Source organism: Simochromis diagramma, unplaced genomic scaffold (genome assembly GCF_900408965.1).
Source record: "Simochromis diagramma unplaced genomic scaffold, fSimDia1.1 OVJJ01000205.1, whole genome shotgun sequence".
Lineage (NCBI taxonomy): Eukaryota > Metazoa > Chordata > Actinopteri > Cichliformes > Cichlidae > Simochromis > Simochromis diagramma.
Window position 1 is genome coordinate 17412785 of NW_024386782.1, and position 18960 is coordinate 17431744.

The 18960-nt window shown below is 40.3% G+C and overlaps 2 protein-coding genes across 2 annotated transcripts; both read left to right on the top strand.

Annotated features, from left to right (window-relative positions):
• The first annotated feature begins 3741 nt into the window (after positions 1-3741).
• LOC120727857 (leucine rich adaptor protein 1-like) lies at positions 3742-6472 on the top strand. Its single transcript, XM_040022423.1, has 3 exons — positions 3742-4366; positions 4890-5062; positions 5867-6472. The coding sequence occupies exons 1-3, from the start codon at positions 4154-4156 to the stop codon at positions 6375-6377; spliced, it is 897 nt and encodes a 298-aa protein (XP_039878357.1). The 5' UTR covers positions 3742-4153; the 3' UTR covers positions 6378-6472.
• Positions 6473-7494: 1022 nt separating this feature from the next.
• Positions 7495-18335, top strand: pgap6 (post-glycosylphosphatidylinositol attachment to proteins 6). Its single transcript, XM_040022421.1, has 13 exons — positions 7495-7673; positions 9166-9349; positions 9448-9649; positions 10240-10368; positions 10474-10739; positions 11078-11423; positions 11531-11627; positions 12205-12319; positions 12599-12741; positions 14525-14703; positions 15057-15203; positions 15312-15428; positions 15517-18335. The coding sequence occupies exons 6-13, from the start codon at positions 11226-11228 to the stop codon at positions 15838-15840; spliced, it is 1320 nt and encodes a 439-aa protein (XP_039878355.1). The 5' UTR covers positions 7495-7673; positions 9166-9349; positions 9448-9649; positions 10240-10368; positions 10474-10739; positions 11078-11225; the 3' UTR covers positions 15841-18335.
• The last annotated feature ends 625 nt before the right edge of the window (positions 18336-18960 follow it).

The following is an 18960-nucleotide window of genomic DNA, read 5'->3' on the forward strand; positions in this document are numbered from 1 at the left end:
CTACTGGAATGTTTATCTTTGATATAAACCTTGCACTCATGGTTAATGCCAGATGTTAATTTTGTAATTTTTTTGTAGGTTAAACAACATCTTTTTTTTTTTGGACAGGGAAAAAAACATGTGCATTTATCTTATTAGCCCTGTGACAGACTGGATAAGCAGAAGAGGATCGATGGATTTATCTGTGCAAAAATTCATTTTTCAAGGAAGATTATGTAGTGCAACTAAAAGCAAAAACAAAATAGCTATTAAATTCTTACATTTATGCTTCGTGATTCTAAAAATAAATTAGCAACAATGACAGCAACACATTTCTTTCTACAAAAAGTCTTGATCCAGCCCTCATGACTTTTTATTTCCCTTCTAAGCAGCAACACTTTCCTGTTATTTCTAAAGTTTTTCAATCATTTTTAGTCCAGTCCTTATACCTGAATTCTTATAGATATGTCTTATGTGCTTTTTGCTTCTTTGTTTGTTTGTTTGTTTGTTTGTTTGTTTGTTTGTTTGTTAGTTAGCCACTTAACACTGACCTATGAGTAATTCAAGCATAAATAACTCATTATAATCATTAGATTCCCATCCCCTGTGTAATACCATCTGGATAGTATCTAATTGAAAATGGCTTCACAAACACACAGTGACACACACTGTTAGTCATGCAGTAGATTGGCCTCCCCAGAGCCCAGAGCTCAACATTACTGAAATTTACAGTAATTTCCTGTCATTTCTATTTACAGCACAGTTACTGTAAATCTCATCTGCAGTAATTTGCAGTAATGTGGAATCATCCTGAAAACATCAAAAGAAGAGTTGCGTTTCTCCAGAAACCTGGAGAACTTAAAAAATTACAAGGATGCCTGACTAAGAGAATTCTGTCTGTGTTGGAGAATAAAGGTGGTCGTACCAAATATTAACTTTTGAACTCCTTAGAAATGTGCTTACTCTGTTTTTATATGAATGATTTTTTGTGGTTGAGTTTTATTTTTTGAAGTTTCAATAAATTGTTGCATCTTTTCTTGATTTTCCTCACAAAATGTTAAGAAATAAGAGTTGGCTCAAGACTTTTACACGCCAGAATACCTGCGTGTTAAAAAAACAGTTCTGATATTGAATTTGATCCATTTATACAATTTCTATGAGGGCAGTAATCTCTAACAGCAACTACTGTGACTCCTATATAAAGTTTACCTGAAATGGTCACTATAACAACAGCGTCGTCCTGGTGGCCGCTGAGCAGCTCCAGTAAAACCAGTTGAGGTTTTCTGTTCCACTGCTGAGATTTAAATGTAAAGGTGAGTGAAATTTACGAACCTCTAAACCGTGGCGTAAGCTGCTGAGGGAGGTAAAGCTAAAGGGCAGAAGAAATTCATCTTTCAAACCATGCATGAGATCATGACTCATTCTTTAACATAAACACTGTGCTCCCAGCTCATGCACAGACATGAACATTAGTTGTTTGGATGTGATGGACACTTTTCGATACTTATTTTCAAATGAAGATCTCCAAAAGTTTTGAACTGCTGCTACTGCTTTGTATGTATGTTTATGTATTTTGTTAAATTCCAGCACCATCATTGCATCATTACCTTGATTCTATCATACATGAAAAGTTCTGAAGTCTTGGATCTTGTTAATTATGAGGTATTGGCAGGTCCAGGTCAAGTTTTATGAAGCATCACTAACATGTTTTCTGCACTTTGCTTCACATTTTTAGTTAGGGTGATGCTGTATCATCATTGCATATTAAACAGGTATTAAACAATGCATTGTCTGCACAAAATCTTAGATGCAAAAAAGCAACAAGCATATAACCATCAGTCCAGTTTTAAAGAGGCATGAATATGGGGCAAAATGACAGCAAACAAAAATAAATCAACTATTTTAGCAGCTGGCAGATGTCAGCTTCCTCCCTGCTTGTTTGACCCATCTATGAGTCTAAAAAAGTAGGTTGTGATTCTTTCCACTTGGGGCTTTGCAAATCTTGAGCACTTAAAGAGCCCACACAAAGGTTTGGGGTTTTTGTTTTGCTTTTTTAATTGCGTGAAATCTATTTGAGCAAAACACTTAAGACAGCAATGATGATAAACGAGATCAACGTCACTCCAACAACACATTCAAAACAAACAAGTTCATACTAGCAGAAACACAACAACACGCTCAGTGGAAAAAAATGATAAGCAACACTAAGCTTTGCATTCACTAGCAATCCATTAACAGCCCGATGAAGTACAACTGTGGGCGATCCGATTTTCAGACTGGATGGTGTTGCCATGAAAACTGAACCACAGTGAAAGAAGAGGCCGGAGGAAGGTCAGTGGGCTGATTAACTAATAGTTTGGTAGGTAAGTCAGAACCTACCTACCAAACTATTGCAAGCTTTACAACAAATGCAAACATTTTGCAGTAATGGGGTTTCCACAAGCTTTGCATTTTGAGAGATCTGTCTCATTCTTCTCAGCAGATCTGCTCAGCCTTTGTTAGTCTGGGTGTCAGTCACCTGTTAACTGTCACCCACAGATGGATCTTAATTTCTTGAAGTCCAGTTCCCCATGCCCCTGCACTCTGAAGTGCTTCTTCTATCTGTATGGTTCGGTTATTCTTTCCTCATGTTCGTTCATGAATACAGCAAGGCAGGAGGAAAAGAGCTTAGACGAGGTTGACGTGAAGGAGGACATGCAGAGGGTGTGACAGTGAAGGAAGAAGAAGAAATATTTCCTTAGTTTTTAGAAAAGCATCCTCATGGCATTATACCAGTGCTATGTCTGCCATCCTTCACCACCAAGAGGCCTGCACTTGCCTGTACATTCATTTTCTTCTTATCAGAGCACATTTTTCGCCATGCTCCCATAGATCTTTAAATGCAATTTAGAGAACTATGGGCAGTCTTGTGAGTAAAAGCTGTTACTTAGAAGTGTTTCCATCTAGCACTAATCTCGCTTAGCTGCGTGTCTAATAGGGAAGGACAGTTTGGCTGAACAATAACATAAAAAATAATCTGATGATTCCAAAGGTTTATCATTTTATACTTCACTACTTAACCAGCTTTCACTGGTTTCATACCATAATCTAAGCTGGCAAGGTCTTCAGACACTTCCTTTGAGCTCATGAACTGTTTTTGTCATACTGAGATTAACCAAATGCACCACTGAAAAGTGTATTATCTTACTTTTTTTCATTGATTGTACTTAATTGTATTTTTGTATTTCCTTCATATATATGTACCTGAGCTGAGGTGACGCAAAAATTTCCCCGTTGTGGGATCAATAAAGTCTTATCTTATTTCTATCTTATCTTAAAAACACAGGAAATCATTCCTGCCTGTGGTTATCTTTCTGTTTTTAACTTTATATTTTATATTTTGTGTGTAACATATCGGGGATATTTCTATATTAGAGCTATTTTGTAATATATTGTATTATTTAATATGGTACTTACTGTCTTGGAGCACGTGTGACCACATAATTTGCTCTGGGATTACTGAAGTATTGTGTCGTTCTGGTGTGCACTGTGGGAAAACTAGTCAGTGGAATTTCCCACAGATGGACTACAGTCAAGTTTGAATACCTTAAGGCTTAAAAGAAAGCGAAACCAGACCGCACTCTGTTTACGAGTAATCTGGAATAACAGGTAAAATACATTCAACCCATTTAAAACTCAACCTGGAAGTGTGTGTGTGTGTGTGTGTGTGTGATTAGATTTTAAAAATGCCAGTAAAGTCAGTCACGTGATCCCATATATTTACAGGGCACGCTCTGGTCTGCGGCAGCTCGGTGCTCGCAGGTGTTTCTGAAGCTTGTCAGTGTGAAATTCCTGCCATTGTTTGAGGAATGCACAAAGGGCATTTCCACTTTCCGCCGTCATGTTCCGGGCTGCATACCTCTGTAGTAGGCTGTGAATGGTGACGGCAGTCAGCTGCCGCACTTGGTTTGTTCGTTCATACTTCCAGCGTTTTCGTACATTTTTCTGCGCTCCCGTGACAAGTTTTTGTTTGTTTGTTTGTTTTCCAGTCGCGATCATGCTGAACTGTGGAGCGTTCAGGAATATAATTCTCGGACTGTGCTGTAAGTCGACAAGTGCGGGCTGCTTGCGCGTGTGTGAGGTTTAAAGGGAATATCGCGCAAGTGTTCCTTCCCATCCAAAACCAGCGATCGGGATGGCAGAGGGGTTATTCAGGGATTACTCCCCGGATCTAACAGAGCTGGAAAATAAGATCGGGATGAAGACACCGGAAAGTCTTCTGACCTGGATGAGAGATGCTCCAAATTGTGAAGGTGGCCGGAGGTCTGAAGTGAACGGCAGGGAAAACCACAGCGCTGATTTCCCCGAGGCTTTATCTGACAAAATTAACAACTTAAAAAAAGAGCTGGTAAACATTTCTGTGCTCACTAACAATTATTTCGTGTGTGTGTGTGCGTGTGTGTGTATTATATGATACAGGTATATTTATAGAAAAGATTCCAAATGGAGTTTCCATCATGCGTTTTAGTGACTCACCATTACCTGTGTATTTTTCCTTACTTGGCCAAAGCTAAGCTACAACCTGTACAACTTGTTTAGCAATCACTGTGACATGTATGAAGTGCCATTCTGAGCCACTTCACAGGCAGCAGTTTATTTCTTATGACAGCCACTCTTACCTGTGTTCTCACCACACCTGTCAGTGCCACATTCTGACTGGATTCCTATGTTGACTCCCACCACCTTTGTTCCACTCTAATGCAATTAAAATGAGCATGATAGTGGGGTGGAAGGAGTGGAAAAGTTCATAGTACACACACACACACACACACACACACACACACACACACACACACACACACACACACACACACACACCTCTGTTTCTTCAGTTACACCTTAACACTCACTAACTCTGTGCGTTTAATCAGAGATGGCTCCGTTCTGCCGATGTAAGGATCCTACGGCAACTGGTGGCTTTGAACGAAGGGATCGAGACCATGCGCTGGCTACTGGAGGATAGGGGCCCTTTAACCAGTCATGGCAGCAGTTTAACAGGAAGCCTGAGCAGCCTGGAGAATGGGCCTTTGATGTCTCCCTGCAGGTGAGTAACCAGGTGTCCCACTCTCTTGTCTCCATGCCCCACATACTAAGGCAATGTCTCACATTTTAGTCTGCAAAAGAGAACACAGAGACATACAGTGTGATATTTTTTTTTTTTTTAAATGTTTTTATTGTGATTGCTGCAAGCATGCAACTTTAACAGCTTTAATGTTTTCAAAAAGACTGTTGGGATCAAGGTGTTTAAAAAAAACCTTCTATTTACGCTTACAGGTTATTTGTTTTACCAACGTTTAATCTGCATACCTTTGACATGTTTTATTTTAAAACTATGTGTCAGTGTTACTAATGTGTCCCACACAAACATATTTTTTGCCCCACATTTAATTTATTGTGTTCTGGTCACCCAGCGTGTTACCTATTTAGTCTTTTGAAGATTAAATGACGATGTTAAATATGCGTACAGCTGCTAAGAGGATACACTAGGAGTAAGGTAAAGCTCTTGAACTAGAATTTTCTTGCATCCCTGCAAGTATACACAAGCGGCAGTTTCCTAAATTTAGTAGCCTACAGCATGTTGGCAAAATAATGCAAGATTTTCTAAAAGCGGTTAAAGGGAGAAGTTGTAGATCAAAGGATAGTCAAGGACGTTTGTGGCAAATTAGAAAACTCAACTGGAAAGACATAAATCACAAAATTGGCACATAAAATGCTGGCCATGATTTTCAGGCCCTTGCAGAAGAGGTCAAAAATTATGTGTTGCTGACCCATCAGAATAGACTTTCCTTGAGAGAAATGAACTTAAATCCTGCCTGTGACTGATGCATTTCTGTTTCTTTTCCCACAGAGAAAACCCAGGCTACCCTGAGGAACTGACTGAAATAATGGGTGAGAATACAGAGAATTCAAACCCTAAAAGCTATGCTGACATTCTCAGTTTAGACTCTAGTGAAGGAACATCTCCGAGTCCTTCCGCCTCCGAATTTTTGATCAATCATTCTGCTCCTGGAAGTTTCGGTCAGACATCATCTAGTCCAGCCAGTGGATTGAATGATGAACAACCACAGGACGTTTTTCTAACGTATTTACCGCCAAAAGTAAAAAATCGCGGCGACACCATCAGAAGAGTTTTGCTTAGATCTTTCAAACCAAGAAAAAGCTTTGACGTGGAGACTTTTGACCCCGCTCCACTTCCACGAGAGACACAGACATTACACCAACCTCAGGAGAGTTTCACAGCATCTCACACCAATATTATAGAAAAGGAAGACAGTGAAACCAGTGAGGATGAAGTTTTTCTAGGCTATGATGCCCGGTGGTCCTGGGTGGAATCAGAAGATGATGTGACATATGTATGACGACCTCTGAACACAACTTTGATTTATGATCTTTGCTTTAAAGCTTTTCAACTAGTGATCTGAGACGTAAAGGCACTTTGGCACACTTTTTAGAATAAGATTAAAGCCACTGACTAATGTGAAGTTTCTCTGTGTGTCACTATATACTCTGTGTGTTTGACTTGATATTTTTAAATCATTTGTTATAAATATTAAATAATTAGAAATGAATGATGTGATGAAGGTTTCAAACACCTGAATGAGATCTGAGCATCAGATTTCATGTCTTTGTTGTGTAACCATCGGGTCTTATGTTTTGTATTTGTTTAAATAACTTTGCTTAGCAGTTTTCTTATCTTGAATTTTATGGACACTGTGCTTTCTTTCCTAAATCTCTTGAAGATAGGGGGGGAAAATAGCAGAAGGTGATTTTTTTTTTTTTTTTTTTTTTTTTTTTTCAATTTAGGAGTAAGGCTTTTTGTAGTTATGAGCCTAATATATCTTTTTTATATATAATTGCCAAGACAATAAAAGTAATTTATTGATACTCTTGTTTGTTTCTTAGAAGAAAAGCCTGAATGTTAAATGTCATTATTGGTGAAATAACTGTTGTGTCCTTATATAGTTGGGGAATACATTTTTTTTTTTAAGGTAAAAAGCATCGTCTAACTTGTTAAAGAACTCCCATAGGTACTGCGGTGAGTTTGGATTTGGTGACTGCTAAGCTGAGGCCTGATTTGACATCACTTTCAAAGTCACCAAACCATTCAGGGACACGTTTTTGCCCAGCAGATGGAGGCATTTCATTTAGGAGCTCACTGCCATCAGGACATGTTTCTGCAAAGGTTAAGGGCAGGTGGTCTTTCACAGTGATCTGCAGTGATCCACCACTATCAACCAATCCAAACTACTCACAAAATGCCATCACAGCAAACCGAGCCGGGACAATCTAGGATCACAGGAATTAGCAAAAGTCTGATTGTTTTTCCTTTTTTATATTTACATATTGTCTCTAAAAACTAGTGAAATTGCGAGGGAATACAAAAGCCTTACATAGTGTGTGTGTGTGTGTGCGTTTGAGTGTGTGTGTGTGTGTGTTATCCTTTCCGATAGGACGTAAACGCAACGTGACGTCATGTAGAGAAAACAGGAAGTGTTTCAAAACGTAGGGATGTCTTCTCGGGGAAGGTAAATTTGCAAGTGCAGGTGGATACGGAAGATGTAGCGACTCGGATAGTTGGGAAGGAAACATGAAAGTTTGGTTTCTATGTAGTCTCCTTTTCGTTGCCCTGACGGATTGGACATCAGGAGACGACGGTAAGTGTTTCGGGCAGAGGTCACACACAAAGTCCGACGTATTAGCACTTTTGCTAGCAGTCATGGCTGGCTTGAAGTTAACTCGTGAAAACACATGAGAGACGCACTGAGCTGCCAGCGCTAGTCAGTGAGCTCACAGTATATCTATGCAACGATGCTACTAACTGGTTATTTACCCTGGTCAAAGAAAGCACTTTGTTTCTACTGGTGTATAGACATGTTTAGCCCTCATTGTGTTTTTTTTTTTTTGTTTGTTTGTTTTTAGTCTTATCTTGTCAAGTGTCTTGTATGCATTTCCTTTCTCCCAAGAATGTAAATATGTAAATATTTCTTATTGGAAATGTATAGCTATCTATATGTGTAATTTATTTTTTATATAAGGTCAACAACGACAACCTACTCCTCACCCCACCCCAAGACACACACACTCTTAATAAACAAAAAACAAGTAAACGCACAAAACCCCTTCCTTATACTGCCACATATCTTGGTAGTATGAGTAAGAACAGTAGTTCATGAGCTCAGAAATGTATGTCTACTTCTCGAGATTAAAAATGTATATTTAAATATATTAATGACAAAAATAGCCCAGCTAATTTAAAAGCCTTAAGCAGCGTGTGACACGACTAACTGCCAATGTCTGCAGAGGGGATTAAAAGTCCTAATTAAAGATGAAGGCGTTTTGCTGGTTAAACTAATGACATTCAGTCAGCCAGGTGATTTATGCTAAAGTGCTGGCACAACCTGGTTAATTTGCCTGTTTTGTTATACTGGACGTGGTCAGAACTGCCATCAGTGCTCTATTATCAAAGCTTTCCTTGCCACTGTGCTATAGGAGTTATTAATAAGGAGTTATTAATGAGTAACACTCCATTTTCTCTACATCCCACATGTTGGCCAAGGTTCCTAAGAGAACAAAACTTATCTGTTATGATGCTACATCACTGAAGCCTGTTTACTTGCCCATGCCAGCTGTGTTGCCACACAAAAAGCATATCGTAACTGGTCTCAGAGCAGTGAAAGCTGGGCCAGTAGCAGTTAGATGCTGGTCTCCCTTAAGTTTAGAGTCAAAGACCAGAGATTTATCCATAATGTGTTATGTGCAAATGACTATAAAAAAGGCTGCTGGCCTCTCAGCTTGTCCAGCTCCAGTCACTGTTAGTGGGGAACAGGGACTCGCATAAAATGGAGACAGCTACCGTTTCCTAAGAACACAAAACAAGCGCACCTGTAATAGTTAGTGCAGCCACCAAGATGTAATGTAAAGGATGGATGCACACACGTGAAGAGCTTTTTGACAGCACTGTTTGAGATGAAATGGGAGAGATAATTGTCATTGGTAGATTTTAAATATGCCTATTCTTGATTGGACAAGGGGAGCACTGCTTGCCTTGCTTGTCCTGCCGGAATGCCCTGCTTTAGTGTGCGTCTCCATGTTTGAGAGAAACTCCAAGATGATAAGGTGAAGAATGTCTTACTATTTTTCCTGCAGATGAGCAGGTGACATTTGTGTCAGAGCTGTCATCCAAACCTGCCCAGAAATTGTCAAAGTATGGCTGGTACGGGAATGCGAGGCTGCAGAGGTTTCACATACCGGGGAAACCGCCATCGCTCGCTGGCTCTTTTCTGTAACAAAGGGCCACAGTTTCCACTGCGGGAGGCATAATGTCCACTATGTAAGCTATGAAGTTTATTAATAAGGACCTTTTGAGACTCCTTATAATGTATTTTATCCCCCCCTAACCTAACCTTATGTTAATAAACCATTTTGCAGCTATATTCGAGGGGTGCCCCTCCTGTTATAATACCCCACGGGCAGGAGTTTCCCAATACGACACTGTGGACCCCCTGTTTGTCTCTGACTTTAACCTGTAATCTCAGAGAACTCCACAACTTTTACCCTCTCTGACCCTGCCCCAGGTGATTGGTATGTTGCTGCTCACTTGCCTGAAGATGATGGCCGCATTGAACAGAAGGTTGGTATAGAGCAGCGTATGGTGCATGTTGCTGCTGCTGATGCCACAGTTAGTTAGCCACAATTTTTCTTCCCTGATCCAGTGCATTAAAATTTCTGTGACGTTACCAGGAGTATATGGAAGAAAGAACTGGTTTAAATTTTCTTGGCTGTTTCAAATTGTCATCGAATTTTTACACCAATTATGTTAACCTTTGTACTTGATGAGGGTGAGGGGGGGCAGGCAATGGTACATTGTTAGTATTTCTGGGTCATGTGACACTAGTACTCACAATTTCCTTTATCACTCTACCTTGAATATGGGAGCAGGTTGTTTTGTTTTGTTTTTTTCATGCTAAACCGGCTGAACCACGTGCTTTGGCTCTGTGCCTCCTGCAAAAGAGTTTTCGTACTGATCATTTGATATGCTGTTACATTTATCTTAACTCTCTGCATTGTGTGGTGGCATTAGTTCCTATTGTTCTCCTGTAATTCACCTCCTCTTCTTTCACTTATCAGACTCTGAATGGCGCCCCATCTGTGTAAGAAGAAGTGTGCCACCACACCCTGTTCGTTATTTATAGACCTTTGTTGTCGGTCCTTATCTGTTAGGGTTTTCCATCCTGCTCCTATTTCTTCCAGCCTCAATTATCAGTCAGGCGAGCAGTGGACACACCTGTTTTTGCAGAACGGCATATTCCTGACACAAACTGCAGCCCCTGACAGACCTGCACGCCTTAAGTAAGAAGTGCATGTTTTATTTCCTGTATTTCCAGTCTTTGCACATTTTTTCCTTGCATCAGTCAGAAGACCGTAAGTGAGTGTATTTTGTTCTCTTGCTCTTAGATTGTATGTTCCTGAGTTTGCCTCTTCCCTTTCGGTTTCTGTGGCTGGCTGTTCATCAGAGGAGGGAACGGAGATGGGAAACTGTTTCCTGGTCCTCAGGCTTGGCTCAGCTTCTCTGCACCAAGGCCCAATAACAATGAACTGCTCAGGGTTTAGCTGCTCTGCAGCTCTCTCTAATCCACCTTGGGACACCTGGATACGAGTTGTTATTGAGAGCACCCGAGCCAACCGTACTGTTACCTTCAGCGTTGTCTCAAACTACACAGGTGAATATAGAAATATGTACACTGAAGTATGTACACACATTACACCTGTGTTTGAAATCACTCTTTACTCACTACAATATATAAACTATGCTGTGGGCCCAAAACATCCACCAGTACCTTAAGAAAAATAGTCTAAAATATGGTCACTCTCTCACTGCATCATCATGAATGAAAAGAAAAAAAGAAGCCTGTCAAAAATAAACCCACATTTCTTTTCTCTTCCACTTTGACAGTGAGCTCCAAATGTTTAAATAAGAAGTGTTGAATGAGTGCATGATTCCAGACACAACCTGTATTTCTGTTCTAACACATTTTCTTGTGTATCCATTTTGCTTCAGTGGGATGTAAGCCAAAAAGTCTTGGCCTCAAAGCAGATGATGAGATCTTAAGCTCCATGGCAACAGCAGTTATAGCAACTCCTCATCATCAAGCAACAGTTCGGTGCTTGCAGACACAAGTGTCTTCAGCAATAAATCGTTTTCATGGATGTCACAGTTGCTGGGGTCAGCGTGTGTGTGGAGCATCCCTGTGCTGTATGAGGAGGTGGATGTCCTGTCACTGCGATTCACCCCCGTTGGTGGAGCCAATGTTAGCGTTACAAATACACACCCCACGCTGCTCACATACCCCCTGCACGCGCACGCCAGTGGTGGCACACTCAACCTGCAGCTCACACTCAACTCTGTGAGTAACATTGAATCGCTGTACTTGCATAGACAGATTGGAAAGTCACAGAGTTGAGCTTCTGTGGAGATTTGCGTTGATACATGCGTCTGTGTTGTTTTTTGTAGACTAACATGACATTGGGAAACAGCAGCAGTGTGGTTGCATGTTTCTCTCCCTGGACTCCAGTCCTTGAACTGAACCACTCTCAGTCGTGTCGCACAGGTACAGTAGCACTGATTCAAATTCACACACATCAAACACCAGAAAACATTGCTTATGCCTAATTGATCAGAACACTTTGATGAAGAATTGCATACAAATGTCTTAATTTTTGTAGATGGATTATAAATCAGCTGAAAAAGTTTCTGTTTAAATTGTTTTTACATAAAGTTCAAGTGGTTTTCTATTACAATTCACTTTGTTATCATGGCTTATTTAGTGTAGCTTTATGGGATCTCTTAAAAGTGTTTCATCCATTTGTCATAGCTGTGGCTCAGGAGGTAGAATAGGTCACCTTCCAATCAGAAGTTGGTGGTTTGATTACATGGTGCATGTCACTGAATCCTGAGCTGCCTAAGATTCTTAGGTATAGAGAAAAAAAAAAGCGGTTTTGTTATTGGGTGAATGACTAAGAAGTAATTTGAGTACTGTTGAAAAGTTCTATACAATACCAGTTCTTTTATCATTTCAAACAAAATCTAACACAAAAATGTATAAATTTCAGAATTCACAGTGGGTCTGATTTTTAGATGACAATATGTCCTGTAGACAAAACAGTATGTTGTTGATTTGATGACAGATTTATTTGGAGGTCATGGTGTTGCTGTGAATGCCAGCGTTCCTAAAGCTGTGGTCAGGCTGCCTTTTCCTCAGTCAGCAACGTGGTACCTCACCCTGCAGCTTATATGCAACAGGTAAGTAAGCACACACACACACACACACACACACACACACACACACACACACACACACACACACACACACACACACACACACAGCAGTAGCAGACTGTGTTCAGTTATGCAACTTTTCGTGCTTCAGATATTTTTGAAATGTACACTAAATATGTACCAAATCTTACATTTTAGAAGTTTGAAATTTGATGAAATGAGGTGTCATTCATTTATTCATACTTTGTGTGTGTGTAATGTATGTATAATATTACATGCATGTGTTTGTGCTTTCTCTTGCAGCAGTAACTGTGGTAACGCATCAGTGGTGTCTGTGACCCCAGAGGTGTTCCTCAGTGCCTGTGTAGAGGACTGTGGGTTATACGGTGAATGTAGACTTCTGAGATCTTACAGCTACCTGTACGCTGGATGTGTATGCAAGGCTGGTACGCCCACACACACACAGGCACACACAGTCTGTCTCCCCTAAGAAAAGGCCTTGTTAAAGTTGTAGTAGAAACACTAAAAAAAATCAACCTATGTCTTGATGCATGTTCAGTCATCCAGGTAAGGAAATCCCAAAAAGTCGATTCTGTTCGTCTGGACGTTTTCAGTTTCGTCACTCATCCAAGTGACTTCTTCAGTCTCAGCTGACTACAGGTTTCCCCATTCTTATAAACAGTAAATTTCTTAAGGTACTGTTTTTCAGCAATTCAGTTTTGAGCAATTTGACTGAAAATCCTCCAGAAAGCACAGAGTCAGCTGCTCAATGAATGGGTGAGACAAACAAATTTTTACCGTTGATGTGCTAAAATCAACAGAAGAGCAGATCCGATAGAGATTTGCAATGCTTCTAGATAAGAAAATCCTTCAAAAGGTGTTTGAATTCACTGACAGCATGAAAAGTCTGAGACCAGGCAACAAAGGACGTTTGACCTTTTTGTTGTGTGTCGGAAACCAGAGCAAAATACGGAGAGTGTCCTCAGTGGCCAGAAGAGAGGAGGACGCCACACTGAGGATGTGGACAAGTGGGTGAACAAATTTGTCTGACAGACAACTCATTCAAGCAGAGAAAAACATCCTTCCAAAAGGGTTGAACTTTTGCTGTGACGCAGAGAGAAATCCCGCTAGTGGACTGATCACAGCCATTCTAAACAACAACATTGCAGACGTGGAAGCAGAGCAGCTACGGACTAAAGTTTTGGCTGGTCTCAGCAACGCAAATCCCCCACCATCCAAAATCAGCACAGAGGAGAGGAAGGCACTCATATCGCTTAGTAATGACATCAACAACATCATCGTCTCAAGGGTAGGTGGACAGTTTTGCTAAAGCAGAAAGACTATCGTGAGAAAATACTGTCAACGCTCACTGAAGAAGCGGAGGTAATTCATAAGTGATTACAGGATGACCCCAACCTTAGCAACAGGACCACTCTCAGCACCGACCACGTGTGTTTGCTTTTGGAACTGTGTTTTAATTCCACCTATTTCACATATAAGAGTCAGTACTACAGGTAGAAACATGGATGTGCCATGGGTTGCCCAGTTTCACCCATTGTGGCCAACTTTTACATGGAAGAAGTGGAAAAGAGGGCTTTGTTGTCCTACCCTGAAACACCACCAAGTCATTGGTTCAGGTATGTGGATGACACCTGGGTGAAAATCAAACCTCAAGACGTACCACAATTCACAGATCACATTAACTCGGTGGACCAACACATCAAGTTCACCAGGGAGGATATGAAAGTGGCAGGGTAGCCTTCTTAGGCTGTGAGATTTCCATTAGTATTTGGGGACATTTAAAAGTTGATGTAAACCTATGCATATGGATCAGCATTTAATGTTTGACTCTCATCATCCACTGGAGCATAAACTGGCTGTCAACACAGACCCAACACCATCCCCACAGATACAGCAGCCTGGGAAGCAGAAGAACATTGTCACTGATTAGTGGTTGTTGATCTATGGTCGTGATAATTTGTATATAAGTGATCCAGAAACTGACCTCACAGCCCGTTGTTCATCGGTGGTGTTAGTCTCAGTCATTGTGCAAATGTAGTGTGTATAAGGGTGTGGAAACCTGCAGTCAGCTCAGACTGAAGAAGTCACTTGGATGAGTGAACAGAATCAACTTGTGTCACTGCAGCTTATATTTCACTAATATTAAAATATTTCGAGATCTCCTTAAAAAATTACAGTCATGCATTTATTTATTTTCACTGTGTGCAGGTTGGAGTGGTTGGGGCTGCACAGATGATTCAACAGCTCAGTCGTATAGTCACCAGTTGTTAGCAACTCTGTTGCTCACGCTCAGCAACTTGGCTTTCCTGCCTGCCATCGTGGTTGCAGTCAAACACGGTTACATCACCGAGGCCTCTGTCTACCTCTTCAGCATGTTTTTCTCCACGGTAAAACATTCAGGAACATGCATGTACCTTTTTATACATGTAGACATACTTACGAGTGTGTTTCTGATACATAAATAGGTTTAAGAGTCGATTGTTATTGTGTGGGTTTGTGTAAGAGAGGAGACTGTGAGCTTTCCTGTTTCTGCTCTATTACACATTGAACTTTTAATAGCTTTAATATCATTTTGGCATAGTTTGTAGGTGGTACTGAGATATTCAGTAAACTTGTCACCAATAAAGATGATACAAAAATAGTAATAAAAAAAACCAAGATGAGCATCAGCAAATAATACTAATCTTAGTTTAAACGTTGATATCTGCCCTTACTGTCATTGTTTCCCTCTTGTTTATAGTTCTACCATGCTTGTGACCAGCCGGGCATTGCAGTAATGTGTATAATGGAGTATAATACTCTGCAGTACTGTGACTTCTTAGGATCCATCTGCTCCTTCTGGGTCACCATCCTGTGCATGGCTCGCATCAGAAACGCATTCAAATATGTAAGATGCTGATTCCTGCCTCTTCTTTCATACTGTTGACACACTCTGCTAAGGATTGGTATATTATAAAAGGCTGTGTGGGTTTTTCTCGCCCCTTTGTGTGTGTAGACTCTGTTCATGCTCGGGACTCTGCTGATAGCCATGTCAATGCAACTGGACCGCACGGGCCTGTGGAACCTGCTGGGCCCCATCCTCTGTGCCATACTGATCATGGTCATTGCCTGGGTAAGAGACGCATTTTCCATCTGTTGCAGATGTTGATTATATTTTGGACAGTGATAAAACAGTTTTTCCTCTTCTTTTCTGTTTACAGGTGCGCAAAGGGGTCCATCGACGGCATTGTTACCCGCCCTCTTGGAGGCGTTGGGTCTTCTACCTGATCCCGGGGGTGTTGTGCGCCTTAATCGGCCTGTGTTTGTACACTTTTGCTGAGACGGAGGACAACTACTATTACACACACTCGCTGTGGCACATCCTGGTGGCGAGCTGTGTTGTGTTACTGCTGCCACCAAAGAAGAAAAACAGGGAGAAGTTTGGCTGGAGCAGTGGCTGGACCCTGAACTGGAGCTGGAGACCCCGGGTTTGTGGATACACTCTCTGTGAAGGCAGCAAAGATGAACTCTACACTGTCACATAGTAGGTCAGGAGATGCTATGTCTAGGTAGTGGCTGTTTGACACCCTTAGACTTACACGAGCATCTGATCCCTGCTGGTGTTGACATTTTACAAAAAAGTTTCCAAGTAATGTATTTTAAAAATCAAAGTGGACCTATATTCTCTTGGGTCCGCAGGTTTCTTATTCATAATTGCATTAAATTAAGTCTTAAACAAAACATGCACAAACACATTTGAAACCTCCACAGTGGACTATTTGATCAGCGGTTCATTGCACCAGCTTAATGTAGGGTTGAGCAACAAAACCTTAGACTTTATGCCCAGGAGTTTATGTGCTTTGCGTATGTTTCACTAGTGTAGGACATTAATGTTTGAAATATTTATAAAGAACTCTTTTAAGTCTTTATATTTAGTCTATTGACACGACTATGTTTAGATCCATTCGACACATGCTTGATCTTTAACTAACAGGTAGTTTTAATACTAGCTTTTTTTCAGGGCTACTACGCTCTATTGTGCAGTCGTCCAAGTGCAATGCGCAAGAAGACAAATTTATTAGACCATTTAAAACAAAACAACACCTTTGCCAAAGTCTGCTTATTACATTTTTCATGCCTTAATGTTCAATTCAGTCTCCTAAAGGGCGTTGGACTCACAATTGACAGTTTTATAGTATCAAAATGACCACAGCTAAAACCACAGGTAACAGCATCTTTTCATTTGCCCGTTCTTCTTTCTAGCATCTACACTACCCACAATGCAATGCAACACTTGCACAGTCAGTTGTCCCAGTAAAGAGATTATCTTTGACTCCATACACAAATATATAATATGGTACTGTAAACAAACTTTAATGTATAAAGTCAGTGTGATTCCTTTTTAACTTGCGCTTAAGTTTTTGTCCAAATAAAAACTGTCTTGACCCTTATCGGCTTTGCCGTCACCCCAACAGACTTTGAGTTAGATGATATAAACAGGTGGGGAAATGTAAGTGTAAAGCAGTGTAGTAAATGTTAGCATTGTAGCTTTACATCACTATATCTGAATGTTCAAATGTGTAACGTGTATCTGAACATTTCTACCCTTAAGGATGTTTATAGCCGAGTGTGTTATTTTTGTGAACTAATGAAAAAGATTTGCGCACAACTTTGTAGTTGCACACATGTTTGAGTTTACACAGAACTCCTCTCCTAATGAATCTACCAGTTTAACTTAGATTATAAAGTGATATAAACGGAGAGCAGACCACACTGTCATTTTTAGTGCTTGCTGAAGCCTCACTGTAACCACGGTAACAGCGCAGAAGACTCACCTTTTTATTCTTTTATCGTTGCTCGCATATTTTTCTGACAGGTGCACATTGCAAAACAATGATGTCAGACTTTTGGCAGTGGAACTTTTCCGCACCAGTCACATGGCTGGCTCTGTTTGCTATTCTGTTTCTAAAAACTATTCACAGTGATAATAAAACAGCTTTACTGATGCTAAATCCTGTGTAGGTCTACATTGTTCCCCTCAGACGATATGTCAAAATCAGTAAGAAAATTGGTAAAGGATGTCACCTACAAGCAGACCTGGCAATGGGATTGGTGTCATTAAAATCATAACCAAAGTCGTCCCTAGTTATGGGCTACATAACTAGGGATACAGCTCATAACTATAAATGTGAGTTTCACAGATAAAACTGAGTTCACTAACAAATGCATCTTTTACTGGAAGTTATCCATGCAAGTCTCTTTCTTTGTTTACAGATCTGCTTGCTGATACAAAAAAGGTCTCACATGTAAATGTTTTACACATTCAGATACGGTAATACACAGCCAGCGTACTTAGGGCCCCGTTTTGTTTCCATATTCCGTTTGATTTTCATAATCATTGGTGAACTAAGTAACGCCGTGTCCTTCTTTTAAACTCTAATTCCGTTAAATTCTACTCCAAAACCACTTCCTGTATTCACCTGACGCACCTTATGATTAGATGCAATGTATATAGCTACTGATATTACATAGCAGAGCAATCCAGTGTTCATAGTGTGCAAAGTGGAACTCATTGAATGTATATTCAGAATTTAGTCTTGTGCCTCTTTGTGTACTTTGTATGCCTGAATGTGTGTTTTGTCTCTTCTACCAATAAGGCTGCTGAATACTTTCCATACTGTTTTATGTAAGATGTACACACTACTTTACACTTTGTCTAGTGTGTTGCATACTGTAAGGGTTTTGCACTTGGTTTAAATTGAATGTTTCCTACTAACACTCTTGCATTCCCTTACTTTTATTGTTGTAATGCTCTTTTTCTCTCATGTATTAGCGCGAATCACATTGTTGAATAAGTAGGAGGATGAATAGGATTTCTTCAATCGCAACACACTGTTGCTCTCTTAATGTGTAAACATGGAAAAAATGTAATGTTCGGCATCAGGAGTGATTTTATTTCCCTGTACTGTTAGTCTGTTAAAAACCCAAACAGCATTTTAACCTACCAAAAATAAATCCATGTGTAAAGAACATAATTTCATTTGTTGTCAATGCTTTTTATGTGGCTGCTCTTTTCTGTTCCTAAGGCGAAGACACTCCATCGCCAGCACTTGTACTTGGATAGCAGAGAGGGGATGGGGAACAGAGGGAAGCAGATTATCCTAATCCTCAAAAATGCTGAAAGTGTGTGTGTGTGTGTGTGTGTGTGTGTGTGTGTGTGTGTGTGTGTGTGTGTGTGTGTGTGTGTGTGTGTGTGTGAGTGAGAGAGAGAGAGAGAAAAAGTATTTCCCCCTTTCCATAAATAGCTTCCCTCCATTAGTAAAATTGATGGTCCTGCAAAGCTTAGAGATCAAAACATTAAGCTGAACTGCTTTGGTGTGGTTAGCGTGTAGACCTACCTCCGAAAAAAGTGTGAAGAATTTAAAAGCCTGTTTTTGCTTGGGGTTTTTTTTGTTGTTTTTTTTGTTAACATGTTGTTGCTGTTGAGTTGCACTTCAAAAACTCTGGAATCTACACTTTCTGTAATATATAAACTTTTTTCTCTGTAATCCTGTAAACTTTGGAGGCTTGGTTCAGATCTATAGAGCTGAATGAAGCTTTCACAGGCTGAAAGAAACACTACAGTCACACTACGGATAACCTTGGTTATGCACAACACAAAGAAA

What these genes read in the sequence shown, in the direction of transcription:
- pgap6 (XM_040022421.1), top strand. Translation starts at nt 11,226, where the DNA reads ATGTCACAGTTGCTGGGGTCAGCGTGTGTGTGGAGCATCCCTGTGCTG. An exon ending in TGCAGCTCACACTCAACTCT is followed by an intron (nt 11,424 to 11,530) that starts GTGAGTAACATT and finishes TGTTTTTTGTAG; the next exon opens with ACTAACATGACATTGGGAAA. An exon ending in TCAGAAACGCATTCAAATAT is followed by an intron (nt 15,204 to 15,311) that starts GTAAGATGCTGA and finishes TTGTGTGTGTAG; the next exon opens with ACTCTGTTCATGCTCGGGAC.
- LOC120727857 (XM_040022423.1), top strand. Translation starts at nt 4,154, where the DNA reads ATGGCAGAGGGGTTATTCAGGGATTACTCCCCGGATCTAACAGAGCTG. An exon ending in ACAACTTAAAAAAAGAGCTG is followed by an intron (nt 4,367 to 4,889) that starts GTAAACATTTCT and finishes GCGTTTAATCAG; the next exon opens with AGATGGCTCCGTTCTGCCGA. An exon ending in CCTTTGATGTCTCCCTGCAG is followed by an intron (nt 5,063 to 5,866) that starts GTGAGTAACCAG and finishes CTTTTCCCACAG; the next exon opens with AGAAAACCCAGGCTACCCTG.